Source organism: Oryzias latipes, chromosome 5 (genome assembly GCF_053564925.1).
Source record: "Oryzias latipes strain Hd-rR chromosome 5, Olatipes_Hd-rR_3.1".
Classification (NCBI taxonomy): Eukaryota; Metazoa; Chordata; class Actinopteri; order Beloniformes; family Adrianichthyidae; genus Oryzias; species Oryzias latipes.
The window spans coordinates 36,166,519-36,194,050 of record NC_136241.1 but is presented as its reverse complement, the minus strand read 5'-3'; the positions used below and the strand labels follow the sequence as shown (position 1 = coordinate 36,194,050).

Below are 27,532 nucleotides of genomic sequence, written 5' to 3'. Positions count from 1 at the left end.
TCAGGGTGAAGTCATGGTGGAGTCAGGGTGGAGTCATGGTGGAGTCAGGGGGGAGTCGGGGTAGAGTTAGGGTGTAGTCAGGATGGAGTCAGGATAGAGTCAGGATGGAGACAGGATAGAGTCAGGGTGGAGTCATGGTGTAGTCAGGATGGAGTCAGGATAGAGTCAGGGTGGAGTCAGGGTAGAGTCAGGGTGGAGACAGGATAGAGTCAGGGTAGAGTCAGGGTGGAGACAGGATAGAGTCAGGATAGAGTCAGGGTGGAGACAGGATAGAGTCAGGATAGAGTCAGGGTGGAGTCAGGGTAGAGTCAGGTTGGAGTTATGATGGAGTCTGGGTGGAGTCAGGATAGAGTCAGGGTGGAGTCAGAGTAAGGATGGAGTCAGGATGGAGGTTTAGTCCGACCTGGTTCCAGGTGACCTCAGGTTTTGTGCTGATGTGACTCACCAGGTTCTTCATGGGAGAGAGGAACTCTTTGGAGAGGTCTGCCAGGCGGCAGAAGGCGGAGCCAATCTCTGCCTCCCCGTTTGAGTGACAGTTGACAGAGAGCTTCTCCATGGAGTTGATGTACTGCTCCAGGTGAGACATGTGCTCTGAAAAGACCCACCACGTGTTAGAAGGAGAAGACTTTGTGAGCACGTGCACGTTTCTGCACCTTGTCCTGCCGTGTATTTGGACTTTGCAGCTTTCCTCATCTTCTGCAGCACCAAGCGGTCGCTGTCCAGAACCTGCAGAAGCAGAACCATCAGGGAGCCTTCCAGCCCAGAACTCCACCTGGAGCTGCAGGCCTCAGGCTTCAGAGAGACAGAGAAGAGAGCAGAACATCTGAGGAAATGAGGAGATGCTGCCTGCGCATGCCGTGCCTCCTTCATTGTCCATCATTCTATCAAACTACAAACTGTAATAACGGGAAGTAATCTGTTACCATGGTAACACAGTGGGAGGGGAGGTTTTTGAGGCCACACTCTGGATCAGCTGCTCCGCTGTGTGTGTTTGGGGGGGAGGTCCAGTGTTTTCCACACAACACCCCCACATTTACATCAATGACCTGGAGCTCAGAGACGCAGAGAAGCTGCTGGTTCAGATCCTAAACCGATGGAGGACCGTATTTCTGTAAACGGAGTGGTCAGCTGTAGAACAGCAGTTTCTGATTCCATTAGTAGGAAAAAGCTGCTGAGTTTGTTCCAGGTTTTCAGACGCCTTCCTCTGAGAAACAGGAACGTTTTACGTTTGGTTCAGTTCTGAAGAATCAAATCTGACGGTTTTCGGCCTTCAGGAGTTATAAACTTTAACTCGAGTCGGTATTGAAATGGGCACTTCTGTGTTCAGGAGTCAGTACTCGAGTACACGCCTCTGCCCTCCTGTTCTTGATGCACCTGCAGAACACATCCTCCTTTTTCCAACAACGTTTCTCTGCAGAACTCCTTCAGCAGAGACCAAGCCTCCAGCCTGAAGGAGCCAAAACCAACCGGATGGAGGAGAAAGGAGAATAATCTGAACATAACCGTGATATCCAGATTACAAAACCTGGAAGAGTGTAACCCTTGTTCTATCCTAGGCACGTTAACATTGGGAGTTGGGTCATCTAGACCCACTAGACAGTGCTCTGAACCTTTTTTCTTCAATGATTTGTGATCTTCACTGGTGTCCATGGATTACATGAAATCTTTCCACCTTTATCCACCTTTGTCATGGTAGGGAGAACACGTCAATGTAAGGGGGGGTCATCTAAGATAAGTCATCCCTTTGGTCTTCAGGCAGCTGGACGGTCTGAGGTGAAACGTTTCAGGAGAGACGACTTTAGACGCCGTGACAACTTCAAGACAAGACAGCAGATAGTTCCCCTAAAAAAAGAACTATGGACCCCCCCCCCCCCCCCCAACACCCCCACGATTCTATAAATCCATTTGAGGGGAGGAGCTACCCTTACGCTCCATTTAGGAGGAAGTTGTGTCCATTTATGGAGCTGTAGGTTCTCCATCAGTCCGAGGGTCAGTTTCTGTTTGATGGGGGGGGGGGGGGGGGGGGTCTGCAGGTACAGAAGGACGCAGCGAAACGGTACACAAAGAACGTTATCTTCACACACACACACACACACACACACCCGGACTGACCTCCTCCAGCAGGTAGACGGTGTTCCTGCAGCTCAGCATCCTGGAGGTGAAGGAGGAGGTGGTGGGGGAGCTCCAGTCTTCCTGGACCTCCTGCACGAACTCAGACACCGACATGCAGTCCTGCATGGTGCTCCTCTCTGGAAAGACGGAGGTTCGAGACCCGGAGCGGAGCGGGACCCTGAAGAAAGGGGGGGGGGGGCTGAAGAACGGAGGTGGAGCGCAGGCGCAGAGCGCGTCATGTGGCTGAAGCATGGAGCCCCACATGATGTGCTCCGCCGCCTTAATGCCCCCCCCCCCCCCCCCCCCCTCACGCATGGGGGGAGACCAAGACCCGCAGCGGTTCAAAACCCTGCAGCCCGAACCTCCAACCCGCCCGGAACCTGCGGGGTTCGCGGCGGTTCTGCGCTGAAGGAAAATGAGCGGGGGCGCGCGTGGGACAAAGAGAGTAGGCGGGGGGGGGGGGGGGCGGACAGAGGAGGGGAGTGACATCCCGCAGCTCCTATTGTACCGCATGGACGGGCGCGCTCCCTGACAGCGACGGGAGCGCGCGGCTGCAGTTCCAGAAGCCAGAACATCTGTGGAAGAGTAGAAGCTGAACCTCTGCTGGGTTCTGCTGGGTTCTGCTGCAGGGAGGAACCAGCAGGAGGTCCATCTGCATCACCACCCGGAGCTGCTCCTTACAGCTTCACTGCTTTGTCTATGTGGTGGGGCAGCAAAAAGAGAGTTGCTGGTTTCAAACCTACAGGTTGCTGGATGTTGGAAGGGAGGTGGTTCTACCCAGAACCAGGATGTGATGCTCACAGAGAACCGCAGAAGAATGGAACATTCTGAAGTCCTGAAGACTTCGTTAGGACTCTGCAGGTCCACAGGTCGGATCCGAGACCTGGGTCCTCTGTAGACTTTCTCTGATCCTTCAGAGCTTGATCAAGGTTTCATGTCACTGAACAGCCCAGAATGATGAGCTCAACGTTCCAGTTTTGGTCTGGATCCAGTCCAGACTTTGGTCAAAGTTCTGGAAGTTCTGGGAGCTCAGAGGGTTCCTGAACAAAGACGTGAGCGGACTCACCTTCAGCCACCAGCTGTTTATTTGAAACTGAACAGATGCATTATTTGAAAATGGAAATTCCTGCTCATCCACTCAAAACTGCCCCCCCCCCTTTAACCCTTGCACTATCCTATGACCCCCCCTTCCATTGAGGTGTTCTCCCTACCATGACAAAGGTGGATAAAGGTGGAAAGATTTCATGTAATCCATGGACACCAGTGAAGATCACAAATCATTGAAGAAAAAAGGTTCAGAGCTCTGTCTAGTGGGTCTAGATGACCCAACTCCCAATGGTAAAGTGCCTAGGATAGAACAAGGGTTAAAAAAAACTTTATTAGCCCGGGGGGGGGGGGGGGGGGGGCACTTTCTGGCTCCTCTCTCTGTGTGGGGTGGGTGGAGTATCGGCACCTCGGGGGATGGGACCCCTTGGCTGGGTGGACCTGGGCTCTATGCTGGGCGGGGGGGCTGGGGGACAGCTGTTTGACCACCGGGGGACACTCTACCAGCTGTCCCCAACTTACCCCCTTCCTCATATAATCTCATATTAGGGTGAGGGGGTGGGGTTTTAGCCTGCGATACACCTTGGGGGGGGGGCTACTTGGCAGTGGTCCCCCTCCCATGGTTGCCGTATGGATCGGGCCCCCCTTCTCTTGGTTTTATTTGCACCTTAGACATTTAGGGCCCCTTGGTGGGGAGGGTAAAGGGGACATCACTGTAAGTAATCAGGAGATGTCCCCTCAGTGCCCTACCCGCCAATTTGAACTGCACCCCCCTTAGTACACACACCCCTCCTCCTTCAAAATATACATTCAAACATAAACACACACACACCCTCACAAACACACACACACACTTCGCAAGGAAGGTGGGACCTTGGACCATCAGTCCCCTACCCCATCGCTGGTAGGGGGTACTGGACCCTTGGCAACGGCGGCCGTGTCCCCCGGGTGCTGGTTTCCTGGGCCCGGCCGCGCTCTCCCCATGCAGGGGGGGGATCCCTGAGCTTTCTGGCAAGGCCAAAAGCCCTGGCTTGAGTGGCATTTGAACCTTACCGTAATGATAAACAACCAGTAAACTTGTTGCTTTATGCTGCTTCATGGTCTTATCCTCCCCCCTCCTATTATCACCCCCTACCCCCCTCTCTCTAGCGTCCCTCTCTCTTCTTCCCCTCTTTCCTTTTCCGTCCGGTCCGACACCAAAGATTTTCAAACATGATTGAAATTAATAAAGTTTGGCCTCAATTCCAAAAGGGGTTTATTCAGACATACCTTTGGTTTGTATGAAGATTAATAACCCCTCTTGTTAAAGTAAAATATGTCCAACACAAGAGGCCCTCAGCTCTCATCTGACTGCCCAGCTGTTGGACAGGACAAGTTAGAATGAAAAAAATAAAAATAAACTTTATTAGAACAGACAGAGAGAAACCCCCTTCAGCAGCAGGTTTAGTTTTTTTCCTCCAGTTTCTGATGGAGAGCAGAATCTGTTTCCATCACTTCCTGTCGATGGCCACGCCCTCCGGGTAAACCTGTAAACTTTCACGTCGATGAAGTTCACATTTGAAAATCCCAGACAAAGCAGTTTATTTAATGAAAAGTCTCTTTTACAGCAGAAAGTGGTGAACATTCAAAGGAAGCTAAAGCTTCAGTGGGACTCTGCAGACAGAAACCAAACACGTCTTTAGTTTTAGTGTTCGTGGAATAAAAACTGTTCATTCCTTTCATTTCCATGTAGATGTTTGTCACTGAGCTGCAGCCTCCTCTGATTAAAAACCAAACCCACTAGAGACCCTCATCAAGTTCCGACTTGATGGGAAAAGCAGTCCAAATCGATGCAGCATCTGCTTCCTGAAATGCTGAGACACCATGACAAGCAGGAACATGGGACGCCTCTTCATCCCTTCACGATGAGGGAGCTGATTTCCCCCGGCAGTGTGTAGAAGATCAGAACCAGGAAGAGCGTCAAGATGAGGATGATGAGCAGAGCGATGATGTACTTCTTATAATTCTTCCAGATGAGGAAGACAAAGGTCTTCATCGGGTTGATGAACCAGTTGAAGCTGGTGGTGGGACGGCTAGAGAAGACAGGACATGTTAGTTTGTGAATCCATGAAACGGACATCATTTACAGTTATGACAGAAACATTGATGCTCCTTCAGTTCTCAGAAACGGTTCGTTTCCATTTGTTCTGTTTTCACATGTTTATTCTGTCTGTTTGTGCTGGAACAACACAGACAGACAGAAGAAAAGTCAAACCTGAGAAATTGGCTCAGAAAATAAAAATGAATCAATGAAAAGTCCAATACAAATGGTCCACTGTTCCACGACCAGGACAGGGACCACACTGTAGTTCCTGGACCGGAGGTTTGACCATCAACCGAAATCTCCTCTCCAGTTCTCTGGAACAGACTCCCAGGGAGGCTGAGGAGTGGGATTCGTCAGCAGATGGAGGCACCTTCTTCAAAAGGGTAACCACCACCCCACTCTCCCAGGTCAGTGTTACTGTCTCTGACTGGCACACGATGCTGCAGACATCCGTCAGCCGAGACACTCCCACAGCATCCAGGTACCCAGGGCGGACTTCTTTCCCTCTCTGTGCCTTACCCCTGGGGAGCTCCCTCTCAACCTCAGGACGTCGTCACCATCCCCACCCTCTGTCTGCCTCGTAAAAGGAGGAAGCATCCAGTAGACCCTCAAAATTGTCCCTCCACCGCCCGACAATATCTGCAGTCGATGTCAACAGCTCCTTGCCCACACAGTGCCGGCAGAAAACTGCTTCCCTCTCATGAGGCTCTGGATAGTTTGTCTTTAAACTGAAGTGAGAGTCCTTCAACATGGCCTATCTAACTTCCCCAGGATTGAGTTTTTGCCTCTGCAGCAGCCCAGGCTGCAGCTCGCTTAGACCGGTGGGTACAAATCAGCTGCCTCTGGAGTCCCAGAAACCAGCCAGACTTGGTAGGACTCCTTCAGCTTGATGGCATCCCCTGTTTTGGGTGTCTATCAGCAGGTTCAGGGACTGCCACTGCGACAGGCACCAGAACCTAACAGCCGCGGCTCCAAACAGCTGCAGAGACAGTAGAGGTGGACACCCTGACCTTCTTGAACCCTCACAGTATGTTTGAGTCTGCTAAGCCTTTCCGGCCTTCTCTGCCACCAGTGGCTGCCACTAACAGGGACGAGCACAGACGTCCAACAACAAAACAACACTCAGATCAGATCACCAAGGCCATTCCTTCCAATCACGCTGTTCCAGGTGCCACCGTCTTTGCCCATATAGGTATTAAGGTCCCCCAGGAGGACAATGGAGTTCTTAGTTGGGGCACTTTGCAGTACCACTCCTTGAGATACCAAGATGGCTGCATACTTTGAATTATACTATGTACTTAAATTATTAAATGTGGCCGGGATAGGCTCCAGCAACCCCGTGACCCCGAAGGGAAAAACGGTCAAGAAGATGAATGAATGAACTTAAATTATTTCTTATCAGACACTGGTTTGTTTTGTAAAACGTACCGACATGTTTCTGTGGAATGTCTTCCACCTTCATCACGGTCGTCATCAGGTGGTGTGTGACGTCTTTAAAAACAGATGATTGAGACTGAGGCGGAGTCACCTGTCAAACTTTGAAAGTGACTCCGCCCCTTGAGTCCGTTTTCTGCTGGAGGATGTTGCTCCAGGTGTGGGAGAGCAGGAAGGCCCCCTCGTCCCTGTTCATGGAAGTAAAAGCTGGCTTTCTTATCTCCACCACCTCCATGATCCATCTGCGGTGTCTGTTGTCTTCGGTGCGGAGGACTTTGGCCTTTTCCCAGTCCATGATGTGGTTTTCTTGTTTGCAGTAGTCCGTTATGCTGATTTCATGTTTTCTTGTACTGCCTGTTGTCGTCTGGCTCTTGTTAGTATTTTATTTGTTTCCTTTTCATTCTTTTTGATGTTCTGTTTTTCTTGTGATGAAGGTGCGTCCTGTTTCTCCGATGTATGTTTTATTCCAGGTGTTTCATGGTATTTCATAAATGACGTTGCATTTCTTATTTTGTTCGATCTTTTTTTGGGTGAACCAGTTGCTGCCTGGGTTTTTTGTACGGTTTAACTGGGGGGCTGATGTGATGTTTTTTTATAGCCCTTTGGATGCGTTCTGTCATTCCTCTGATATACGGAAATGTAACCATGCCTTTGTTTACTGATTTCTTCGTCAGATTCTTCTTCTCTGCTTCCTTGTATTTCCTCTGCTACACCTGTGTTTGTCCCTTTTTTATGGCCCATAGGGGATACTGACACCTGTTTAGTGCGTTTTGTTTGTGTTTCTTCTCTTCCGTTTTGTCCTCCCTGTCTGTTACCAGTTCTGCACGATCAAATAAGGTTCTTACGACGGATATTTTGTGAGTGGCGGGATGTTCTGAGGTCCATAATAAATATTGGTTTCCTGTATACTTTTATTTTTACGTCCCTGTTTTCGGCGTTTGTGATGTTTATGTGCAGGAGGTTGATGGAGTTGTCTTTTTCCTCTTCATGTGTGAATTTGATGTTTCCCGTATCGTCCATAGTGTTCAGGTGGTCTGTGATCTCCTGCGTGTGTCCGGATTGGATGTTTCCATAAAGTCATCGCCGTAGCGTTTCCATAGGGTTGGACGGCAGTGCTCTGGTGCAGATGTTACTGCTTTCTTTTCCAGGTCCTCCATGAAGAAGCTGCACATTGTTGCTGATAGTGGGTCGCCCATGGGAAAGCCTTCCTTCTGTCTGTAGATTGTGTTGCGGAATTGGAAATACGTGGATGTAGTGATTAAACGGAGAAGTTGTGTGATGTCGTTAACTGTGAGATTTGTACGTTTCCTTAGTGATTTGTCTGCTGTTAACTGTTCCTGCACTATTTGTAGTGTGGCTTCTACTGGAGTCCTGGTGAATAATGATATTACGTCATGTGAAATGAATATCTCGTTTTCTTCCATCTTTATGTTTTTGAGTTCTTCTGCCAGCTGTTTTGCATTTTCACAATGGTAGTCTGTTTCCTAGGAGGAGTTTCAAAATATGAATTTGGAGAGGTTGTATGTTACTGATCCCATGCTGTCTATTATGGGCCTCAGTGGTGCTACAGGTTTGTGTATTTTTGGAGTGCCATAGATCCGGGGGATGATGCTGGCTGTCGGTATGAGGTGGTTATAGGTTTGTTTGTCTATTTTCTTTTCCTCCTGTAGTTTTATCAGTATAGTCTTGAGTTTTATTTTCTTTGCTTCTGTGGGGTCTCTTTTCAAGACCTCATAGGTGTTCCGGTCTTGAAGCATCTCATTCATTTGTTTTTCATATTGTTGTGTGTCCAGGATGACTGTGGTTCTGCCTTTGTCCGCTGGTAATATTGTGATTTCTCTATTGTTTTTCAGATTGTGGATGGCTGCCATTTCTTTTTTGGTTTTGTTGGTGGTAGTTTTGCAGTTTTGAGGATGCCTGCTGTTTCATTGCGCAATGCTGCTTTTTCACCTGGGTCCTGTATTCTTTCACATGCTAATTTGGTGGCTACGATGAACTCCTCATGTGGGATCTGTTTTGGGGTTATGGCGTAGTTTAATCCGTATGATAATACGCTGCGTTCAGCTTCGGATAGAGTGTGTTTTGATAGATTGCAGATCCATTTGTCATTTATGGTGTTTTTGTGTTCTTGCTTTTTTGCTGCTTTGGCTATTAGTTTTTCAGGTTTTGCTATGTGGCGTGTTTTTGTTTTTTCGTACTCACTGTTGTGTACGTTGCGTCCTCTCAGGTTTTGCTCCGTTTCTTTGTGTAGCGAGTGTCGTCGTGTGAAGTCCCATAGTTCCGGTTCCAGCTGTGTTTCCAAAATGTTGATCTTGTTTGTTGTGCAGCGGATTCTTTCTTTGACCAAAGCCCTCTTTTGATCATCCACTCTGCATTGTCGGTTCTGATCGGGTTCTTTATGTTGAGACTGGTTGGAATAATCCCTTCATCCCAGCAGCAGAGGTTAAACCGCAGATGGTTCCTCTGACGCGCGCGTTTACGTTCTAGTTTTTCTAGCTGCCGGAGTTCTTTCAAGCATAGTTGTCCGAAACTTTTTCGTAATGATTCAATGAAGATCATTGTGTCTTTGAATTATACTACGTACTTAAGTTATTTTTTAGCACAGCCGAAACATGTCGGTTTGTTTTGTTTTGTAAAACGTACCGACATGTTTTGGTGGAACACGCAGATGGATCATGGAGGCGGTGGAGATAAGAAAGCCAGCCCACACTTCCATGAACAGGGATGAGGGGGCCTTCCTGCTCTCTCACACCTGGAGCAACATCCTCCAGCAGAAAACGGACATCAAGGGGCGGAGTCACTTTCAAAGTTTGACAGGTGACTCCGCCTCAGTCACAATCATCTTTTTTTTTAAGACGTCACACATCACCACCTGATGACGACCCTGACGAAGGCGGGAGGTATTCCACCGAAACATGTCGGTACGTTTAACAAAACCAAACGAACCAGTGTCTGATAAGAAATAATTTAAGTACGTAGTATAATTCATAGACACAATGAAGTAAGGGTTAATGGCCGACGAAGTGTGCGGTTACTACTTTTTAACGCACGCCGTGGAAGCCTGAACCGTCTGACGCGAAGCGGAGGACGGTTGCTTCCGCGAAGTGCGTTAAAAAGTAGTAACCGCACACTTCGTCGGCCATTAACCCGCTTATACCATGGTCACTTACAACAGAAATAAATAATAACCAGGTTTTAGTCCTTAATTCTTGTTTTTTTTTTCGATTTGGATCACTTTTGTCATAAACAGCGTACTATATGTTACGTCATGCGGCGCGACACGTCGCGCAGCACCACCGCTGCAGTCAAGATTCGGCGATATATATATGCTGATCGTCCCGATGGGTTGAATAAAGCATCAAGTCAGAGGGAAAGTTAATCGCTTACCGCTTGTTTTTGCCCAGATGATGAAGCAAAAGCTCGTTTTACAGAAGCCGGCGCAGTGATACAAATCATTTAAGCTAGCCGACCGGAACTTCTTTTTTCACCGTGCGGTTATCAGGTTTTAACGCACACCCAGCAGCCAATCAGAATCGAGTATTCACCCGGACCATGGTATAACCTCATTGAATCACTTGAATTGTTGTTCAGCCAGAAGCTCAAAAAGACAGACAGGGATCTACCCCCCACCCGAAGGCCAACCTCCGCCAAACACCACCCACTTCCACAACAGCTTCTTCCAGCAGCAGTCAGAATGCTGGCACAGGACATCAGAGAGGGAAGACTGGACTGAACCGAATCAAACAACACAACATGCCATCCAGCTGGGACTCTGAGTCTGACAATTTAATTTATTTACTCCACATAAGTGCAATAATTCTTCTGAAAGGTTGGGAATGCAATCTTAATATTTTATACTTAGTACTTTTTTTGTCTTGTTCTATTTTTCACTCTTCTCCTCCTCTCTTCTTAAATTTGGTCTTGCTCTATATTCACCCTGACCTGAGAGATGCCAAAGAAAAATTCCCATTTTCATGTATGTGCATATGGCAATAAACCTTGAACCTTGGGCACGACCCTCTCGTCCACCAGGATTGAACTCCAAAACTTAGGGGCTGAGCAGGGGGCTCAGGAATAAGCCCACACCATCCCAACACCTCTCACCTTGAGCTATTTCAGTCAGACAACTCTTGCAGAAGAACATTTATTTCACAACATCTTTAGGATGACATTCACAATTTGATTCACAACTTCGTTTTGGCATAAGGCTCCGTTCAATTCCTTGAGACAATTATTTTTCCATACACTTTCGGGTAACAACCCCCGTAACGGAGCCCACAGGTGGAAGCCGGGGAGGAGGGAGGGGCAAAGAATGAGCGCTGAAGGTAAGAGAGAATGAACAATTGTACACCTGACTTAAATAGGACGCTAAGCAGGTGGGTTAATTAACAGACCCGCCCTAGGGGAGTAACCTGCAATTCTGCCGAGTGTCTGCCCGAAATGCGACGAGTCGCTTATTTCAGAATGGTGGACGGTCCAACCTGTGTGGGTGGAGATCAGCCTGATGATGTCTAGCCAGTAAGTACTTCTCAACCTTCTGCACAAGCTCAGGTTCTTTCTCTCCCAGAGACGGGACGATCCAAGTCCCAAAAGCCACATTCCATGATCTGGGGTTGGGCCCCCGAGGCGCCAACCTTCGACAGACACCCAAACTACTTTGCACCGGGAAAAAGGCCGGGCCACCAGTCACTAGCCTGCAAGCCTGGTTCCAGAGTGTGGTCCCCTCCAATCCCCATCCGGGTAACTAATTGAAACTTGTTGGTTCCTCACAATGGGGTTCTGAACCCTGCTTTGGCACCTCAGACCTGTCTTTCATAGGGGACCCTACCAGGGGCATTACCCAGCTTAGATCTTAGGATCATTCGAGATCTTAAATCTTTTTTCAAGAAAGAGGATTTTACGTCCAAATGCCGTCACTCAACTTCAAGACAACATCACCCGGATGAAGGAGAACTTGATCATCAGTGAACACTGAATCTGTGTGAGTGCATTTACTGTGGTTTGTCCAGGGGCTCTGGCTCCTTTCGGCCCCGCCCAACAGGGTTAGCCTCCGCCTGCTCCAGCGTGACCAGCTGAAGCTCCGCCTCCACCTTTCCCTTTTAGAAACAGAGTGAGACAGAGAAATTAGAGTGGGCTACCACCTTTACTAGCTGTTGTTCCTCAGAGCTCCTGTGGGACAGCACTGAACAACAAAGACAAGAAATGGATCATTAAGCCGAGTCAGAAGGATGACGCCACGAGGATGAGCGGGGAAAGTTTCAAGAAGGAAGGTTTGAAGTGCAGAGGCCTCTACGTCAGGACAAAGTCACCTGGATAAAGGAGAACCTTCACTGACAGAAAGCAGGAATAAAGGGTTTTATTTACCATCAACAGGAAAGTGTTGCCTAAGTTGTCTGTGTACTGGATGTCCTCCTGTCTCAGCTTGCTCCTCTTGTCTTTGCTCTTCTTTTTCTTCCTTTTCCTCCTCTCCTTCTCCTCCCTCTCAAAATCCTCTGCTGTTTTCATGCGCACCAGTGGCCACCAGCCCTTCATCTTCTTGGCTCTGAAGATGGAGAAGCGGGGGGCGGCTCGGTCTTTGGCCATCTCAATTGTGCACTTGCTGGCCGTCTTGGCGGGCCGGACCATTTCACTGAGGCGGAGCTCTGTGGAGCCTGAGAGGTGAAACAGAAGGATGCTGGTGAAGATAGCTGCAAATGCTGGCCAGAACCGGCACAGAACCCAGTCCAGTTCCACAGCAGAATGAGGTTTTTGGAAAAGAAACTCAGAAAAAGTTGCGTGAACCAAACCTAGAAAGTCGTTGGAGGAGATGCGATCGTAATCCCACGCCTGCAGCATCAGAACAGCCGGTTCACGAAACTCCGACTCCTCCAAGGAGAAGATGGACTCCTTCTTTTTGAAAACCACCTCTTTCTAAATGAAGAAACCTGTTGATTAGTGAGATCTTTGCTTTACAGCAAAAGATAGTCTCACATGTTTGGCTTCATTTAAAGAAATGTCATTAAAACAATAAACCGCAGATTACAGCAGATTATGGGGGGGGATCATCTGTTAATCCCTCAAAATCTTCAGGTGTGTTGAAAAGTTTCAGTTTCGTTCCGGTTTTGGGAATAAGACTCGGAGTCTTTGCGTTTAGAAAATAATAAATGGATCAGAATGAAAACGTTCTGACGAACCAAGAAAAAGCTTCAGTTTCTGAACAGATTTGGAGACGATGAGAAGAGCTGTTTCACACACAAAGCACATTTCCATCGTTCGTATACGCTCTGAAATGTCAGCTATCATTCGTAATCTGCATAATTCTGTGATAATCTGGCTGAGCGGCTGTCAGGCGTGGAGCTGCACCTCAGTGGGAAGGTAGTCGAACCGGAAAACAAATCTCCAGTTGAAGTTTCCTTCTCCTGTCAGAGAGTTGAAGTGGACGTCAGTTTCCTGTTTGTCTCCGTCCAGTCCTTTGATCCATCTAAGAGGGACAAACCGACACCACCCCCCACGGTTACAAACGGGACCCCAGAGCAGACTGTTTATCGCTGGAGGTTGTTCGGACCCTTTAACGTAGATGTCAGACGAAGGGTCACCAGTGAACGGGTTGACATCATCCAGAAAAACGTCATCCGTGTTCCAGATTATAACTCGCAGCTCGTACCTGTTATCGTCCAAATAACAGCCAATCAAAACCTCAAATGTCCTGTTGTTCTTAACCTCACAAAGGTGCGATGACAGACCTTTCAGGAAGGCGTGGCTTGATATCCACGGGAGGCGGGGCCGGAATATCAGTGGGGAACATATCCACCCACAGGTGAAGATGACCCTGCAACACGTAGAAACACATCGGAACACATTACCCACAAACCCCCAGGATGAGAACACAGAGGTTTTACTGACGGGAGACGGTTAGTTTACGGCAAGCGGGGAAAAAAATCACCCAAATTGTTTTAACCCCCAACTAGTGCAACTGCAAGAAGCATGTAAAAAGTGACCCGTAGTGGTGAAACTCATGAATTGAAGAAGACTCAACACCCTCAAGACTCTTTTTGTCAGGGACTATTTCAGCAGCAGGTGTTCATCCTCTCAGCTTAGACGTTCCGCTCGTCTTCTTACCTGTGGTTGTCCAGGTTTATCCTGGGTCAGGAGAGATCGGACTTCCACGTGTTCCGGCACCAACGGAATGGCTCTGCCGGCTCCTGGGAGAAACTCCTCCATTTCCCCCCAGTGGTGCAACACGTAGAGGGCAGCATGCTCTTCTTTCTCCTCCTCCTCCTCTGGGGTCCTCTGGTTTTTCTTCAGTAAAGCTGCCAACAAAAACATCTGTGGGAGCTGATGGTGGAGATGACCCCAACGCCACAGGACGATGGTCAAACTCTACACTGCTTCAGTGCTGGACGAGTCAATAGATCCTCATTGGCTGCCTGCACCTGGACCCGCCCACCAGCCTTTACCTGTCTGTCTGTCTTACCTTCTGGAACAGCATGGGCTGGTATCTTGAAGATCTTCTGGAGCACCTTCACTTCGGATGTCCTGTATTCAGGAAACGGAATTCCGTTCTTCCTGCAGAGCTCAGCCAGGATGGTTGACGGCTTCTTTGCATCACGCCACATGTTATAGCCAGCACTAAACGCAATGAAAAAAACGGATGTCATGAATTCCTAGTAACATTTTACTCTGAACGGGTTCAGTAATTCTTGTATTACAGACGAACTGTGTACAGTAAAAGAGTTCTAAGCAGAAAGAAGATTTACAGATTAGAAAAGCTGCTTGTGTTCTTTGACTCGTGAAACCATATTTTCATTTTTTTACATCCAGAATGCTGCTGCTGGAGTCCTGACCAAAACCAGGAAGTATGATCACATTAGTCCTGTGCTCAGGTCTTTGCACTGGCTCCCTGTACCTCAAAGAATAGACTTCAAAGCAGCTCTGCTTGTGTACAAGTCTCTCCATGGCCACGCACCAAAGTACATCTCTGACATGTTAGTGCCATATGAACCATCTCGTACTCTGAGGACCTCAGGGGCCGGCCTCCTGTTGATTCCCAGAGTCAGAACTAAACAAGGGGAATCAGCGTTTCAATATTCTGCAGCTAAAATCTGGAACAGCCTCCCTGAAGGCGTAAGACAGGCCTCTTCTGTGTTCATGTTCAAATCTAGACTTAAAACATTTCTGTTTAGCCGTGTATATGACTGAAAGGTCCTATCTGCACTTTTCTTTCCTTTCCTTCCTTTATTTTTAAATCAATTTTCAAATTTTTTATTGTCTTTTAAAGTAAATTTTACGTTGATTATTTCTATGATGTATTGTGATTTTAATGCTTTTTTTGTGTTTTGTGAAGCACCTTGAATTACTTTGTGTAGAATTGTGCTACACAAATAAACTTGCCTTGCCTTCTTTTTAGTTTAAATTACTGATCTCCATTTCCTGTTGAGACTTAAATGTTCAAACACTTTCATTGAAGTTTCTGTCCTAAAGCTATTTTCCACAGAGACAACATCTGTCAGCAGCTGGGTGGAGTTGAACCTGCTGCTGTTAGACAGCTGTGTTTGTAAAGGACTAAACTGATGACGGGCGCTCCTGATTATTTTTATTTAGTTTCATTTTGGAAAACTACCAGATTCTGTTCTTCACATCCGTCTGTCTTGATGCGTCACATGACTTTAAGCCGCCGCTCGGAGCGCTAAGTCAGTGTGTCAAAGCTAAAAAGCTAACAAGAAAACAAATTTCAAAAGTTTTTTTGGGAAGAAAACAGTCAGCGAGGAACCCAAAGAAGAGTCTACAACTTAAAGAAACCCAAAGCTGCTGTTTACAGACGAAACCAGGAGTTTTCCTCCAAATACAGATTCATGAAGACGGTTGTTCCCTCGCACCAGAAGCCGCTCCGCTCTGCCTGACACGCGTGTCCTTGGGCCACACGCTGAACCCCACATGGAACCTGGTGGTTCTAGGTTGGTGAAAGTGTTCGGCAGTAGAGCCTCCATCAGTGTGTGAATGTGTGGGTGAATGGGAGTGGGACAGTAAAGCGCCACAGAAGTACAGCCCATTTGCTCTTATGAAGACCTCAGAAAGTACTACGGTGATGTAGTACAACTCTGCCAACGTGAAATAGTGAGGTAAGAGATGCTCGTACGCTGAAGCTGAATGCACACAGTTTCCTGATGTCAGCATTCAGATCTTTTAACCAGCATCAGGCCAGACGGTGTTTCGCCGCAGTGCTTTGGTCTGAGGTGTAGCTTCCACCACTGTCCTGTCAGTGCAGGACACGCCTTTCAGTAAGTAAGAACACATGCAGCACGCCGTGGCTGATGTCCGGAGGGCTGGTGGAGTGGAGGGCATGACATTTACCCCATGAAGCTGTTAGCTTCATCATCCGTCCTCTACCCGTCATGCGGTGGGTCACAACAATAGTTCTGGGAGGCTCAGAGGGTTTGGAGATACTAACGTGTCGTAGTACACAGCCAGACCACAGGAGGCCCGGTGCCGGCTGTAGAAGCGGTTCTCCAGGTCGATTCGAGTCTCGCCAATAATGTCATCTGAGCCAATAAGGTCATGGTCCATGACAGAGATGCTCAGCTCCGTCTCCAGAGGGAAAGACACGCTGAGTTCAAAGACCCTGCAGGACAGAGACAGGCTGTCAGAGCAGACAGACCACACTTGGACAGGTAGGCAGACGAGCACTGACTCTCCAAAAGTTGGGTTGAGCTGCTTTGGGATGTATCGATCTTTGGAGTCCAAACTCTGGTCTCCCACCTTCACCACCAGGTAGGGGTCAGCCTTCCCATTGGGGTCTGCAGGAGCCAAGCTGGTGGCCTGCAGGACAGCAGAAGCTGGTGTGAGATTTGGAGCACAGGCAAGATAAAAGCAGAAATCGACACTTCAAGATGTTTGGTTTACCGACCTTCACAATGTAGACCCGCACTAAGACTTTGACCGGCACGTTTTTGGGGATGCCACTGGTGATCTGACAAGTAGGGTCCCCTATGTCCTCTGGATCAATGGGATAAACCAAAAAGGAACCCTGGGGGGAGCGAGCTTTGAGAGGATTTCTCACAGAAACAGAGGTCAAACAGGGTCATGCACTTTAATTGAACGACACCAACGCTAATGCGCCGACTGGACCTCTGCTGGCACTACAGCATCAAACTGTCATGTCATTTGGTTGACAGATCACTTCATCTTCATCAAATGTTTCATCCTGATGTATTCAGAAAATGTCATTTCACAACTGAGGTCATTTCCAGATGCTACACAAACATCGTTGGAGCTACGAAACTGTCGAAACAGAAATAATTAGGATTATCATGATCCGGTTCAGTCCAGATCAAAGAGGCCGGATTATCTATTTGGTTGATGCTATAAAGTATTCAACCAACCATTGTTTTCCTGTTTTTACTTTCTTTATTCTAGTATCTTCCTCCATGTTTTGCAGCTTAACTCCTACAGTTATTCATCTATTTCAACCATCCATCTTTTCAAATGTTCAGCTCTTTCAGCTTTTTCCAGCTGTGACTTTTGGTTTTTCAAATCCTTGAACTTTTCCAGATATTCCAGGATTTTTGCCTCCATTGAAATAAATGGGAATCCTTGGTGCAAAAGCTCGCTGGTTCGATACCCGGCTCTGGCATTTTTCACAAACATTTTTGTTATTGTGCTGTTTTCACTTTATTTATGATCAACTTTGATCATTTCTTTATTAATTTATTACCTTTTAAGTTCCATTTTCATTCAGCAATACAGCATCAATGCTGTTTTCTTCTGGAAATGCGGCTCCATCTAGTCTGCATTTTAGTCAGTTATTATAAATGAGACAGATCACACAGAGTTTAGTGTGTCCTCCCTGTTCTGAGCAACTCCCTGAAACAGGAAGTAACCTGTAGATGAAGCAGTGGGGGGGACCCTCCCCGAAACAGGAAGTAACCTGTAGCTGAAGCAGTGGGGGGGACCCTCCCCGAAACAGGAAGTAACATTACCCTGAAACAGGAAGTAACCTGTAGCTGAAGCAGTGGGGGGGACCCTCCCTGAAACAGGAAGTAACATTACCCTGAAACAGGAAGTAACCTGTAGCTGAAGCAGTGGGGGGGACCCTCCCCGAAACAGGAAGTAACATTACCCTGAAACAGGAAGTAACCTGTAGCTGAAGCAGTGGGGGGGACCCTCCCTGAAACAGGAAGTAACATTACCCTGAAACAGGAAGTAACCTGTAGCTGAAGCAGTGGGGGGGACCCTCCCTGAAACAGGAAGTAACATTACCCTGAAACAGGAAGTAACCTGTAGCTGAAGCAGTGGGGGGGACCCTCCCCGAAACAGGAAGTAACATTACCCTGAAACAGGAAGTAACCTGTAGCTGAAGCAGTGGGGGGGACCCTCCCCGAAACAGGAAGTAACATTACCCTGAAACAGGAAGTAACCTGTAGCTGAAGCAGTGGGGGGGGACCCTCCCCGAAACAGGAAGTAACATTACCCTGAAACAGGAAGTAACCTGTAGCTGAAGCAGTGGGGGGGACCCTCCCCGAAACAGGAAGTAACCTGTAGCTGAAGCAGTGGGGGGGGACCCTCCCCGAAACAGGAAGTAACATTACCCTGAAACAGGAAGTAACCTGTAGCTGAAGCAGTGGGGGGGACCCTCCCCGAAACAGGAAGTAACATTACCCTGAAACAGGAAGTAACCTGTAGCTGAAGCAGTGGGGGGGACCCTCCCCGAAACAGGAAGTAACATTACCCTGAAACAGGAAGTAACCTGTAGCTGAAGCAGTGGGGGGGACCCTCCCTGAAACAGGAAGTAACATTACCCTGAAACAGGAAGTAACCTGTAGCTGAAGCAGTGGGGGGGACCCTCCCTGAAACAGGAAGTAACATTACCCTGAAACAGGAAGTAACCTGTAGCTGAAGCAGTGGGGGGGACCCTCCCTGAAACAGGAAGTAACATTACCCTGAAACAGGAAGTAACCTGTAGCTGAAGCAGTGGGGGGGACCCTCCCCGAAACAGGAAGTAACATTACCCTGAAACAGGAAGTAACCTGTAGCTGAAGCAGTGGGGGGGGACCCTCCCCGAAACAGGAAGTAACATTACCCTGAAACAGGAAGTAACCTGTAGCTGAAGCAGTGGGGGGGACCCTCCCCGAAACAGGAAGTAACCTGTAGCTGAAGCAGTGGGGGGGGACCCTCCCCGAAACAGGAAGTAACATTACCCTGAAACAGGAAGTAACCTGTAGCTGAAGCAGTGGGGGGGACCCTCCCCGAAACAGGAAGTAACATTACCCTGAAACAGGAAGTAACCTGTAGCTGAAGCAGTGGGGGGGACCCTCCCTGAAACAGGAAGTAACATTACCCTGAAACAGGAAGTAACCTGTAGCTGAAGCAGTGGGGGGGACCCTCCCTGAAACAGGAAGTAACATTACCCTGAAACAGGAAGTAACCTGTAGCTGAAGCAGTGGGGGGGACCCTCCCCGAAACAGGAAGTAACATTACCCTGAAACAGGAAGTAACCTGTAGCTGAAGCAGTGGGGGGGGACCCTCCCCGAAACAGGAAGTAACATTACCCTGAAACAGGAAGTAACCTGTAGCTGAAGCAGTGGGGGGGACCCTCCCCGAAACAGGAAGTAACCTGTAGCTGAAGCAGTGGGGGGGGACCCTCCCCGAAACAGGAAGTAACATTACCCTGAAACAGGAAGTAACCTGTAGCTGAAGCAGTGGGGGGGACCCTCCCCGAAACAGGAAGTAACATTACCCTGAAACAGGAAGTAACCTGTAGCTGAAGCAGTGGGGGGGACCCTCCCCGAAACAGGAAGTAACATTACCCTGAAACAGGAAGTAACCTGTAGCTGAAGCAGTGGGGGGGACCCTCCCTGAAACAGGAAGTAACATTACCCTGAAACAGGAAGTAACCTGTAGCTGAAGCAGTGGGGGGGACCCTCCCTGAAACAGGAAGTAACATTACCCTGAAACAGGAAGTAACCTGTAGCTGAAGCAGTGGGGGGGACCCTCCCCGAAACAGGAAGTAACATTACCCTGAAACAGGAAGTAACCTGTAGCTGAAGCAGTGGGGGGGGACCCTCCCCGAAACAGGAAGTAACATTACCCTGAAACAGGAAGTAACCTGTAGCTGAAGCAGTGGGGGGGACCCTCCCCGAAACAGGAAGTAACCTGTAGCTGAAGCAGTGGGGGGGGACCCTCCCCGAAACAGGAAGTAACATTACCCTGAAACAGGAAGTAACCTGTAGCTGAAGCAGTGGGGGGGACCCTCCCCGAAACAGGAAGTAACATTACCCTGAAACAGGAAGTAACCTGTAGCTGAAGCAGTGGGGGGGACCCTCCCCGAAACAGGAAGTAACATTACCCTGAAACAGGAAGTAACCTGTAGCTGAAGCAGTGGGGGGGACCCTCCCCGAAACAGGAAGTAACATTACCCTGAAACAGGAAGTAACCTGTAGCTGAAGCAGTGGGGGGGGGGTCTTCAGTCCTTCCTACTGCTGCAGCCTGGATTAGTGCTACCTTGAATTTTCCCATGAGTCTGTCTTCATCGGCATCCTCGTCATCCTCAGTGTTGGCTCTGCCTTTGTACAGAGGGAAGATCTTCAGCCAGTCCTGGAAGTCATTGAACTGGGATTCCAGGTCTCCTTCATAGAGCTGCAAACACCAGAGAAAGGATCACCTGAAAGCGGATCTGTTTTAAAAAATCCCCTTTGTCTGTGTTTTACTGAATCTTTTAGTGAATAAAGAGATTAGATCAATTTAATAAGTCCTTGATTTTATTGGACATTTCTTTTATTGATCTGTTTTTGAGATAGAACTACAGTCACAATAACCCTGGGGGGGGATTCTTCTTTACTGAAGAATCCGGACGGGTCCGACTTCAAGAGCTCCTCCTAAAGTTTGGATCTAGAGAAGTCTAGAGGTCGCTGCAGGTCAAGCAGAGACAAAAAGATTTCCTTTAATTTTTTGTATTAATTTATATTAATTATTTTTATTATTATTTCTCTGGTTTGTAACTGGTTTAACACACATTGAAGCAAGTTTTAATCTATTTTTATGTATAATTTATTATTTTTTAGAAAGTTGTTCATTTTTTAACCCTTTGATGCGCAACATGGGTCAAAAGTGACCCAGTTTTATTTTTGATATCATTGGAATAAATTAATATTATCATTCAGCAGTCAAGTTATTCATCAATTAACTTGTTTTAGACCATCACACATAATTATCTTAGTTTTTCATTTTTTACTTTTTGAATAAAATCTGTTTTTGTATCACTACCCCTCTAATGCGCAACATGGGTACAAAATGACCCACATTCATTTTCTGTTATTTCTCATATGGCTCAGTATTTACACAACATAACTTTGAAATAAATGACATTTAATCATTTATTCCTGCATATATGTTCTAAATATCTTGTTTTTGTGCCTTTTGAGCAGCATGCATGACACAAAGCGGTGGATGACAACAGTCAGAAGAAGAAACCAGAAGTGATCCAGAACCGTAACAAATCCAAATGAGGTGTGGACACCGGATCAAACGGGTCCATGGTTCTCTGGTACCACCTGCTGGATGCTGTCACCCTCTACGCCTTCACTGCACAACACCCTGGCTGGATGGGGGGTGTCAGCAATGCACGGCGGCTTTTTATCAAGGAGGGGGCAAAGAGCTCGTCATGCCACAAATGAAGAGGCACATTTAGGACACGCCCCAACTCCAAAAGCATGTTTGGGTGGCAGTGGCTCAGGTGGTGGAGCAAGTCAGCCAATGATCGGGGGTTCGATCCCCGCTACCCCCCAGCCAACTGTCGTCGTGTCCTTGGGCAAGACACTTCACCCTCCTTGCCTCCACTGGTGTGTGAATGTGATGGTCAGTGGGACTGTAGGCACCAACTGGCAGCCCCGCCTCTGTCCGTCTGCCCCGGGGCAGCTGTGGCTACATCAGTAGTTACCCTCACCAAGTTTGAATGAGGAGTGAATGAATCATGGACACAATGTAGGAACTTTGAGCGTCTGGAAAAGCCCAGTTAATTCAATCCATTGTTATAATTATTAATGGGAAGATGTGGGTTTAAAAAACCATCAGAGGCCCCATCCAGCCTGAAGAGAGCATCAGACAGGAGGGCCAAAGGAAGACCAAGAGCTGTGCGGTCTGCCCAGTTTCCTAAGACAGAAAGTCAAAAGCTGCAGTTCTGACTGCACCAGATCTGTGTGCAGAGCAGAAATATCCCATTATAATTAGTGAGGCATGTCAAAACCAAGGTCGTGTGTAAACAGATGTGCCACACCAGTTTAAAGCTGTTAAACTACTGATACAGTTCAGATTGTTAGACATGTTATGTTATCACAGGAATGTGTTACAGCATGAAAATAACCATGTTTCAATTAAAGACACACACGTTTGGCCCAACTCACTGCAAAACATATTACTTCAAAGCAAATGTTACTATTATAATATGAAGTAATTTGATTAAAGTCACTCTTGAATGACCGGGTCGTTTTTGATCCGTGTATGAAAAGAAAAATGAAAATAATAATCTGGGTTGATAAAAAAAAGATATGAAAGAATACTTGGAATATTCAACAGTAAAAATATATATTTTAAAAGAGATATCAAAATAAAAACTCTGCCATCATAAACTTACATAGAAAATGAATGCGGGTCATTTTAGACCCATGCTGAGCATTAGAGGGTCAAATGGCTGCACTGGGCAGAAGGCTCTTTTCATGTCGTTGTACGTATGACAATTAAAGACAGTAAAGATCCATCTATCTAGAGTGGAAACCCCAGAAGCTCCTGGCTGATCCGGAAAACATCACAGAGACAGAACTTCTTGTAGAATCGATCCGATTCTGATCAAGTTCTGAGAAACGTTCAGACGGACAAAGAAAGGAGGCGGCTGGACTTCACACCTTTAGTGTTGCAATCTTCTTCCGTTTGGGAGGTTCGACCTCAGCCAGAACAGCTTCCTGCTCCTCTTCCTCCTCTTCTTCAATGTCTTCCATGTTCAGAGTGGTTCTGTCTGTAGAAAGGAGAGAACCAGACCATCACGTTCTTCTTCTCCATGACCTTCTCCTGACCCTTCCGTCAGTGTAACCTCTTGAAACCTCCGTCACACTGCAGCAGCCGCTGACACCGCCCCCCCCCCTGTCACAAAGCATGAAGCCATGCTGAACATGCCCATCAGCTGTGCTCTGCAGCTTTTCCAACCAGCGTCTGGCCTTTTTCCTCTCGTCAATCCTGTTTGGACGGTTGCATCTGAACACGTGAAATGCTGTCAGAAGCCAAAGATCTGCAGGGGAAACCCGCCACAGTACCTGTCTCCACCTGCTCCTCCATGTCCATCTCAGCCTCCTGCAGACAGAAACGCCTCAAACTCAATCAGGACTTCTTTAGTTTTAAATTCCTTCATTCACTTTTGGTTTTAAAACCACGGAAATGTTCCTCGTTTTCATCGTTTCTGATCTTCAAACTTGCTCCTCAGTCTGGAAGTTCGTGGAATCTTCAGCTCCTTTCATCTGCACCTTCGTCTCCCTGCAGCAGAACTCACCTGCAGCGCCAGCTCCTCCAGAGAGGCGTAGTACTTGGACCACCAGTCCAGCTCCTCCTCCTCCAGCTCCTCCTCCTCCAGCTCCTCAGTTCTCTTTGACATCTTCTGTAGAGGTGCCTGTGAGTGACAGCTGGAACATCAGCTCATCCATTGAAACACAGCCCAGGTCATGGTTTCTGACTCACAGGAATCTTTGAATGAGCGACAGTCAGCCCGCTGAGTCCCATCTTCTTCACGGCGGCCAGAGGCCTGAGGTTCTCTGAAGCTCTCCTCACTGCAGAGAAAGGCGTGTCATGAGTTTTTCAGAAGCACAAAGTCCTCAAAAATCTTCTGGTTCTTGAAAAAAAAAAATCAGAAAAAAGAAAACATTTGGTTATTTTAATCAGTTCTGTTCAAAGCTACTGCAGGGTTTTACAAAAAGGGCCTTTTAAACATCTACAGCTCTGGATGTGACTCTCACCGCTGCATTTATCGCTTCTTAGTGATTTTTGGCCCTCCTCCCCCTCCCGCTCAGCATCTCTTTGGCCGTACTCCATCAGGTTCAGGACCACGTGGGTTCCGACCAAAGCCACATGTCCGAATGCGCGATGCTCCACCACAAACAGCGTCAGAGGAGGGTGGAGGTAGGACTGCTCCGGCAGCTCCTGATGGAACCCGACAGAAAAGATCAGTCAGGAGTCGGCAGTTTTTACTTCACGTTAAAGGAAACGTTGTTTTTAACTCAGGGAAAAGGTGATTTTCAACTTCACTGCATTTCTGAGTCTGACTTTGTAGGTCACCCCAACCCTGTTGATTTCAGGAAAACACACAGCCACAAGGGGGCGATAGAGAGGAGGCATGAAGACTCTCCCATGAAATCCATCGCCTGAATTTACATTGGCCCTTCTGCGGTGTCTATGTTGCTCCACCGTCACATCAATACATTGACTCTGTTGCGCCTCCGGTCCACCCCCCTGGAAAATGCAATGGAGACACAATGCAATGGAGACACAATGCAAGGGACAAGCAATGTAACGGAGGCACAACGCAATGGAGATGCCACGCAACTGAAACACATCACAATGGAGACGCAATTCAACAGAGACACAACGCAACGGAGACGCAACACAACGGAGACACCACGCAATGGAGACGAAATGCAACGGAGGCATAACACAACGAAGACACCATGCAATAGAGACACAATGCAATGGAGACACAAGGCAACGAAGACAACGCAACAAAGACACACTGCAACAAAGACACCATGCAATGGAGACACAATGCAACAGAGACACACAGCATTAAAGATGCAACACAACAGACACACAGTAGAATGGATACGCAATGCAACTGACACACCACGCAATAGATACACAATGCAATGGAGACACAGTTTAATGAAGATGCAATACAACAGACACTCAACACAATGGAGACGCAACGCAACTGAGAAACCACGCAATGGAGACACAATGCAATGGAGACACAATGCAATGGAGACACCATGCAATGGAGACACAACGCAATGGAGACACAATGCAATGGAGACACAATGCAATGGAGACACAATGCAACAGAGACACAACACAACGGAGACACAATTCAACGGAGGCACAATGCAACGGAGACACAACGCAACGGAGACACAATGCAACAGAGACACAATGCAATGGAGACACAATGCAACAGAGACACAATGCAAGGGAGACACAATGCAATGGAGACAAAAAGCAATGGAGACACAATGCAACAGAGACACAACGCAACAGAGACACAATGCACTGGAGACACAATGCAACAGAGACACAATGCAATGGAGACACAATGCAACAGAGACACAATGCAAGGGAGACACAATGCAATGGAGACACAATGCAAGGGAGACACAATGCAATGGAGACACAATGCAACAGAGACACAATGCAATGGAGACAAAATGCAATGGAGACACAATGCAACAGAGACACAACGCAACTAAGACACAATGCAATGGAGACACAATGCAATGGAGACACAATGCAAGGGAGACACAATGCAAGGGAGACACAATGCAACAGAGACACAATGCAATGGAGACACAATGCAACAGAGACACAATGCAACAGAGACACAATGCAACAGAGACACAATGCAAGGGAGACACAATGCAAGGGAGACACAATGTAATGGAGACACAATGCAATGGAGACAAAATGCAATGGAGACACAATGCAACAGAGACACAACACAACGGAGACACAATGCAATGGAGACACAATGCAACAGAGACACAACGCAACGGAGACACAATGCAATGGAGACACAATGCAATGGAGACACAATGCAAGGGAGACACAATGCAAGGGAGACACAATGCAATGGAGACAAAATGCAATGGAGACACAATGCAACGGAGACACAACGCAACGGAGACACAATGCAAGGGAGACACAACGCAACGGAGACACAATGCAGTGGAGACACCATGCAATGGAGACACAACGCAACAGAGACACAACGCAACGGAGACACAATGCAATGGAGACACAATGCAACAGAGACACAACGGAGACACAATGCAATGGAGACACAATGCAATGGAGACACAATGCAAGGGAGACACAATGCAAGGGAGACACAATGCAATGGAGACAAAATGCAATGGAGACACAATACAACGGAGACACAACGCAACGGAGACACAATGCAATGGAGACACAATGCAACAGAGACACAACGCAACTGAGACACAATGCAATGGAGACACAATGCAATGTAGATGCAACACAACAGACATTCAACACAATTGAGACTCAATGCAAATGACACACCACACAATGGAGACACAACGCAATGGAAACACCATGCAATGGAGACACGACGCAACAGAGACACAACGCAACCGAGACACAATGCAATGGAGACACAATGCAATGGAGAAACCATGCAGTGGAGACACAATGCAATGGAGAGACAATGCAACGGAGACACAATGCAATGGAGACGCAATTTAATGAAGATGCAATACAACAGACACTTAACAATATGGAGACGCAACGCAACTGACAATGCAATGCAATGTAACAGAGACACAATGCAATGGAGAAACCATGCAATGGAGACACAACGCAATGGAGACACAATGCAACAGAGACACACTGCAATGAAGATGTAACACATAGATGACACAGCGCAACGAAGACACCATGCCATGGAGACACAATGCAAGGGAGACACAATGCAACAGAGACACACTGCAATGAAGATGCAACACAACTGAAACACATCACAATGGAGACGCAATTCAACAGAGACACAACGCAACGGAGACGCAACACAACGGAGACACCACGCAATGGAGACGAAATGCAACGGAGGCATAACACAACGAAGACACCATGCAATAGAGACACAATGCAATGGAGACACAAGGCAACGAAGACAACGCAACAAAGACACACTGCAACAAAGACACCATGCAATGGAGACACAATGCAACAGAGACACACAGCATTAAAGATGCAACACAACAGACACACAGTAGAATGGATACGCAATGCAACTGACACACCACGCAATAGATACACAATGCAATGGAGACACAGTTTAATGAAGATGCAATACAACAGACACTCAACACAATGGAGACGCAACGCAACTGAGAAACCACGCAATGGAGACACAATGCAATGGAGACACAATGCAATGGAGACACCATGCAATGGAGACACAACGCAATGGAGACACAATGCAATGGAGACACAATGCAATGGAGACACAATGCAACGGAGACACAACACAACGGAGACACAATTCAACGGAGGCACAATGCAACGGAGACACAACGCAACGGAGACACAATGCAACAGAGACACAATGCAATGGAGACACAATGCAACAGAGACACAATGCAAGGGAGACACAATGCAATGGAGACAAAAAGCAATGGAGACACAATGCAACAGAGACACAACGCAACAGAGACACAATGCACTGGAGACACAATGCAACAGAGACACAATGCAATGGAGACACAATGCAACAGAGACACAATGCAAGGGAGACACAATGCAAGGGAGACACAATGCAATGGAGACACAATGCAAGGGAGACACAATGCAATGGAGACACAATGCAACAGAGACACAATGCAATGGAGACAAAATGCAATGGAGACACAATGCAACAGAGACACAACGCAACTAAGACACAATGCAATGGAGACACAATGCAATGGAGACACAATGCAAGGGAGACACAATGCAAGGGAGACACAATGCAACAGAGACACAATGCAATGGAGACACAATGCAACAGAGACACAATGCAACAGAGACACAATGCACTGGAGACACAATGCAACAGAGACACAATGCAACAGAGACACA

The 27,532-nt window shown here is 47.5% G+C and overlaps 2 protein-coding genes across 5 annotated transcripts in view; both read right to left on the bottom strand.

The window, feature by feature from the left end:
- The window catches only part of unm_sa1614 (un-named sa1614), a 51,965-nt gene extending 49,016 nt beyond the window's left edge, over positions 1-2,949 (bottom strand). The window contains exons 1-3 of one of the 4 annotated variants that reach the window (XM_078947871.1): positions 2,113-2,949; positions 654-726; positions 446-591 (exon numbers count right to left, since the gene is read on the bottom strand). In XM_078947871.1, coding sequence (XP_078803997.1) covers positions 446-591; positions 654-726; positions 2,113-2,625 — 732 coding nt within the window. In that variant the 5' untranslated portion in view covers positions 2,626-2,949. Of the gene's footprint in view, positions 1-445; positions 592-653; positions 793-2,112 lie in introns of all 4 variants that reach the window. The other 3 variants (XM_078947868.1, XM_078947869.1, XM_078947870.1) reach the window with 3 other exon arrangements.
- Positions 2,950-4,720: 1,771 nt separating this feature from the next.
- fer1l4 (fer-1 like family member 4) overlaps positions 4,721-27,532 on the bottom strand; it is a 65,314-nt gene continuing 42,502 nt past the window's right edge. The window contains exons 32-49 of the mRNA XM_078947856.1: positions 23,644-23,827; positions 23,369-23,457; positions 23,184-23,300; positions 22,951-22,987; positions 22,546-22,655; positions 20,150-20,284; positions 16,557-16,676; positions 16,341-16,468; positions 16,101-16,271; positions 14,127-14,281; positions 13,772-13,962; positions 13,396-13,481; positions 13,218-13,316; positions 13,016-13,133; positions 12,460-12,583; positions 12,038-12,324; positions 11,669-11,769; positions 4,721-5,228 (exon numbers count right to left, since the gene is read on the bottom strand). Coding sequence (XP_078803982.1) covers positions 5,048-5,228; positions 11,669-11,769; positions 12,038-12,324; positions 12,460-12,583; positions 13,016-13,133; positions 13,218-13,316; positions 13,396-13,481; positions 13,772-13,962; positions 14,127-14,281; positions 16,101-16,271; positions 16,341-16,468; positions 16,557-16,676; positions 20,150-20,284; positions 22,546-22,655; positions 22,951-22,987; positions 23,184-23,300; positions 23,369-23,457; positions 23,644-23,827 — 2,433 coding nt within the window. The 3' untranslated portion in view covers positions 4,721-5,047. The remainder of the gene's footprint in view (positions 5,229-11,668; positions 11,770-12,037; positions 12,325-12,459; positions 12,584-13,015; positions 13,134-13,217; positions 13,317-13,395; positions 13,482-13,771; positions 13,963-14,126; positions 14,282-16,100; positions 16,272-16,340; positions 16,469-16,556; positions 16,677-20,149; positions 20,285-22,545; positions 22,656-22,950; positions 22,988-23,183; positions 23,301-23,368; positions 23,458-23,643; positions 23,828-27,532) is intronic.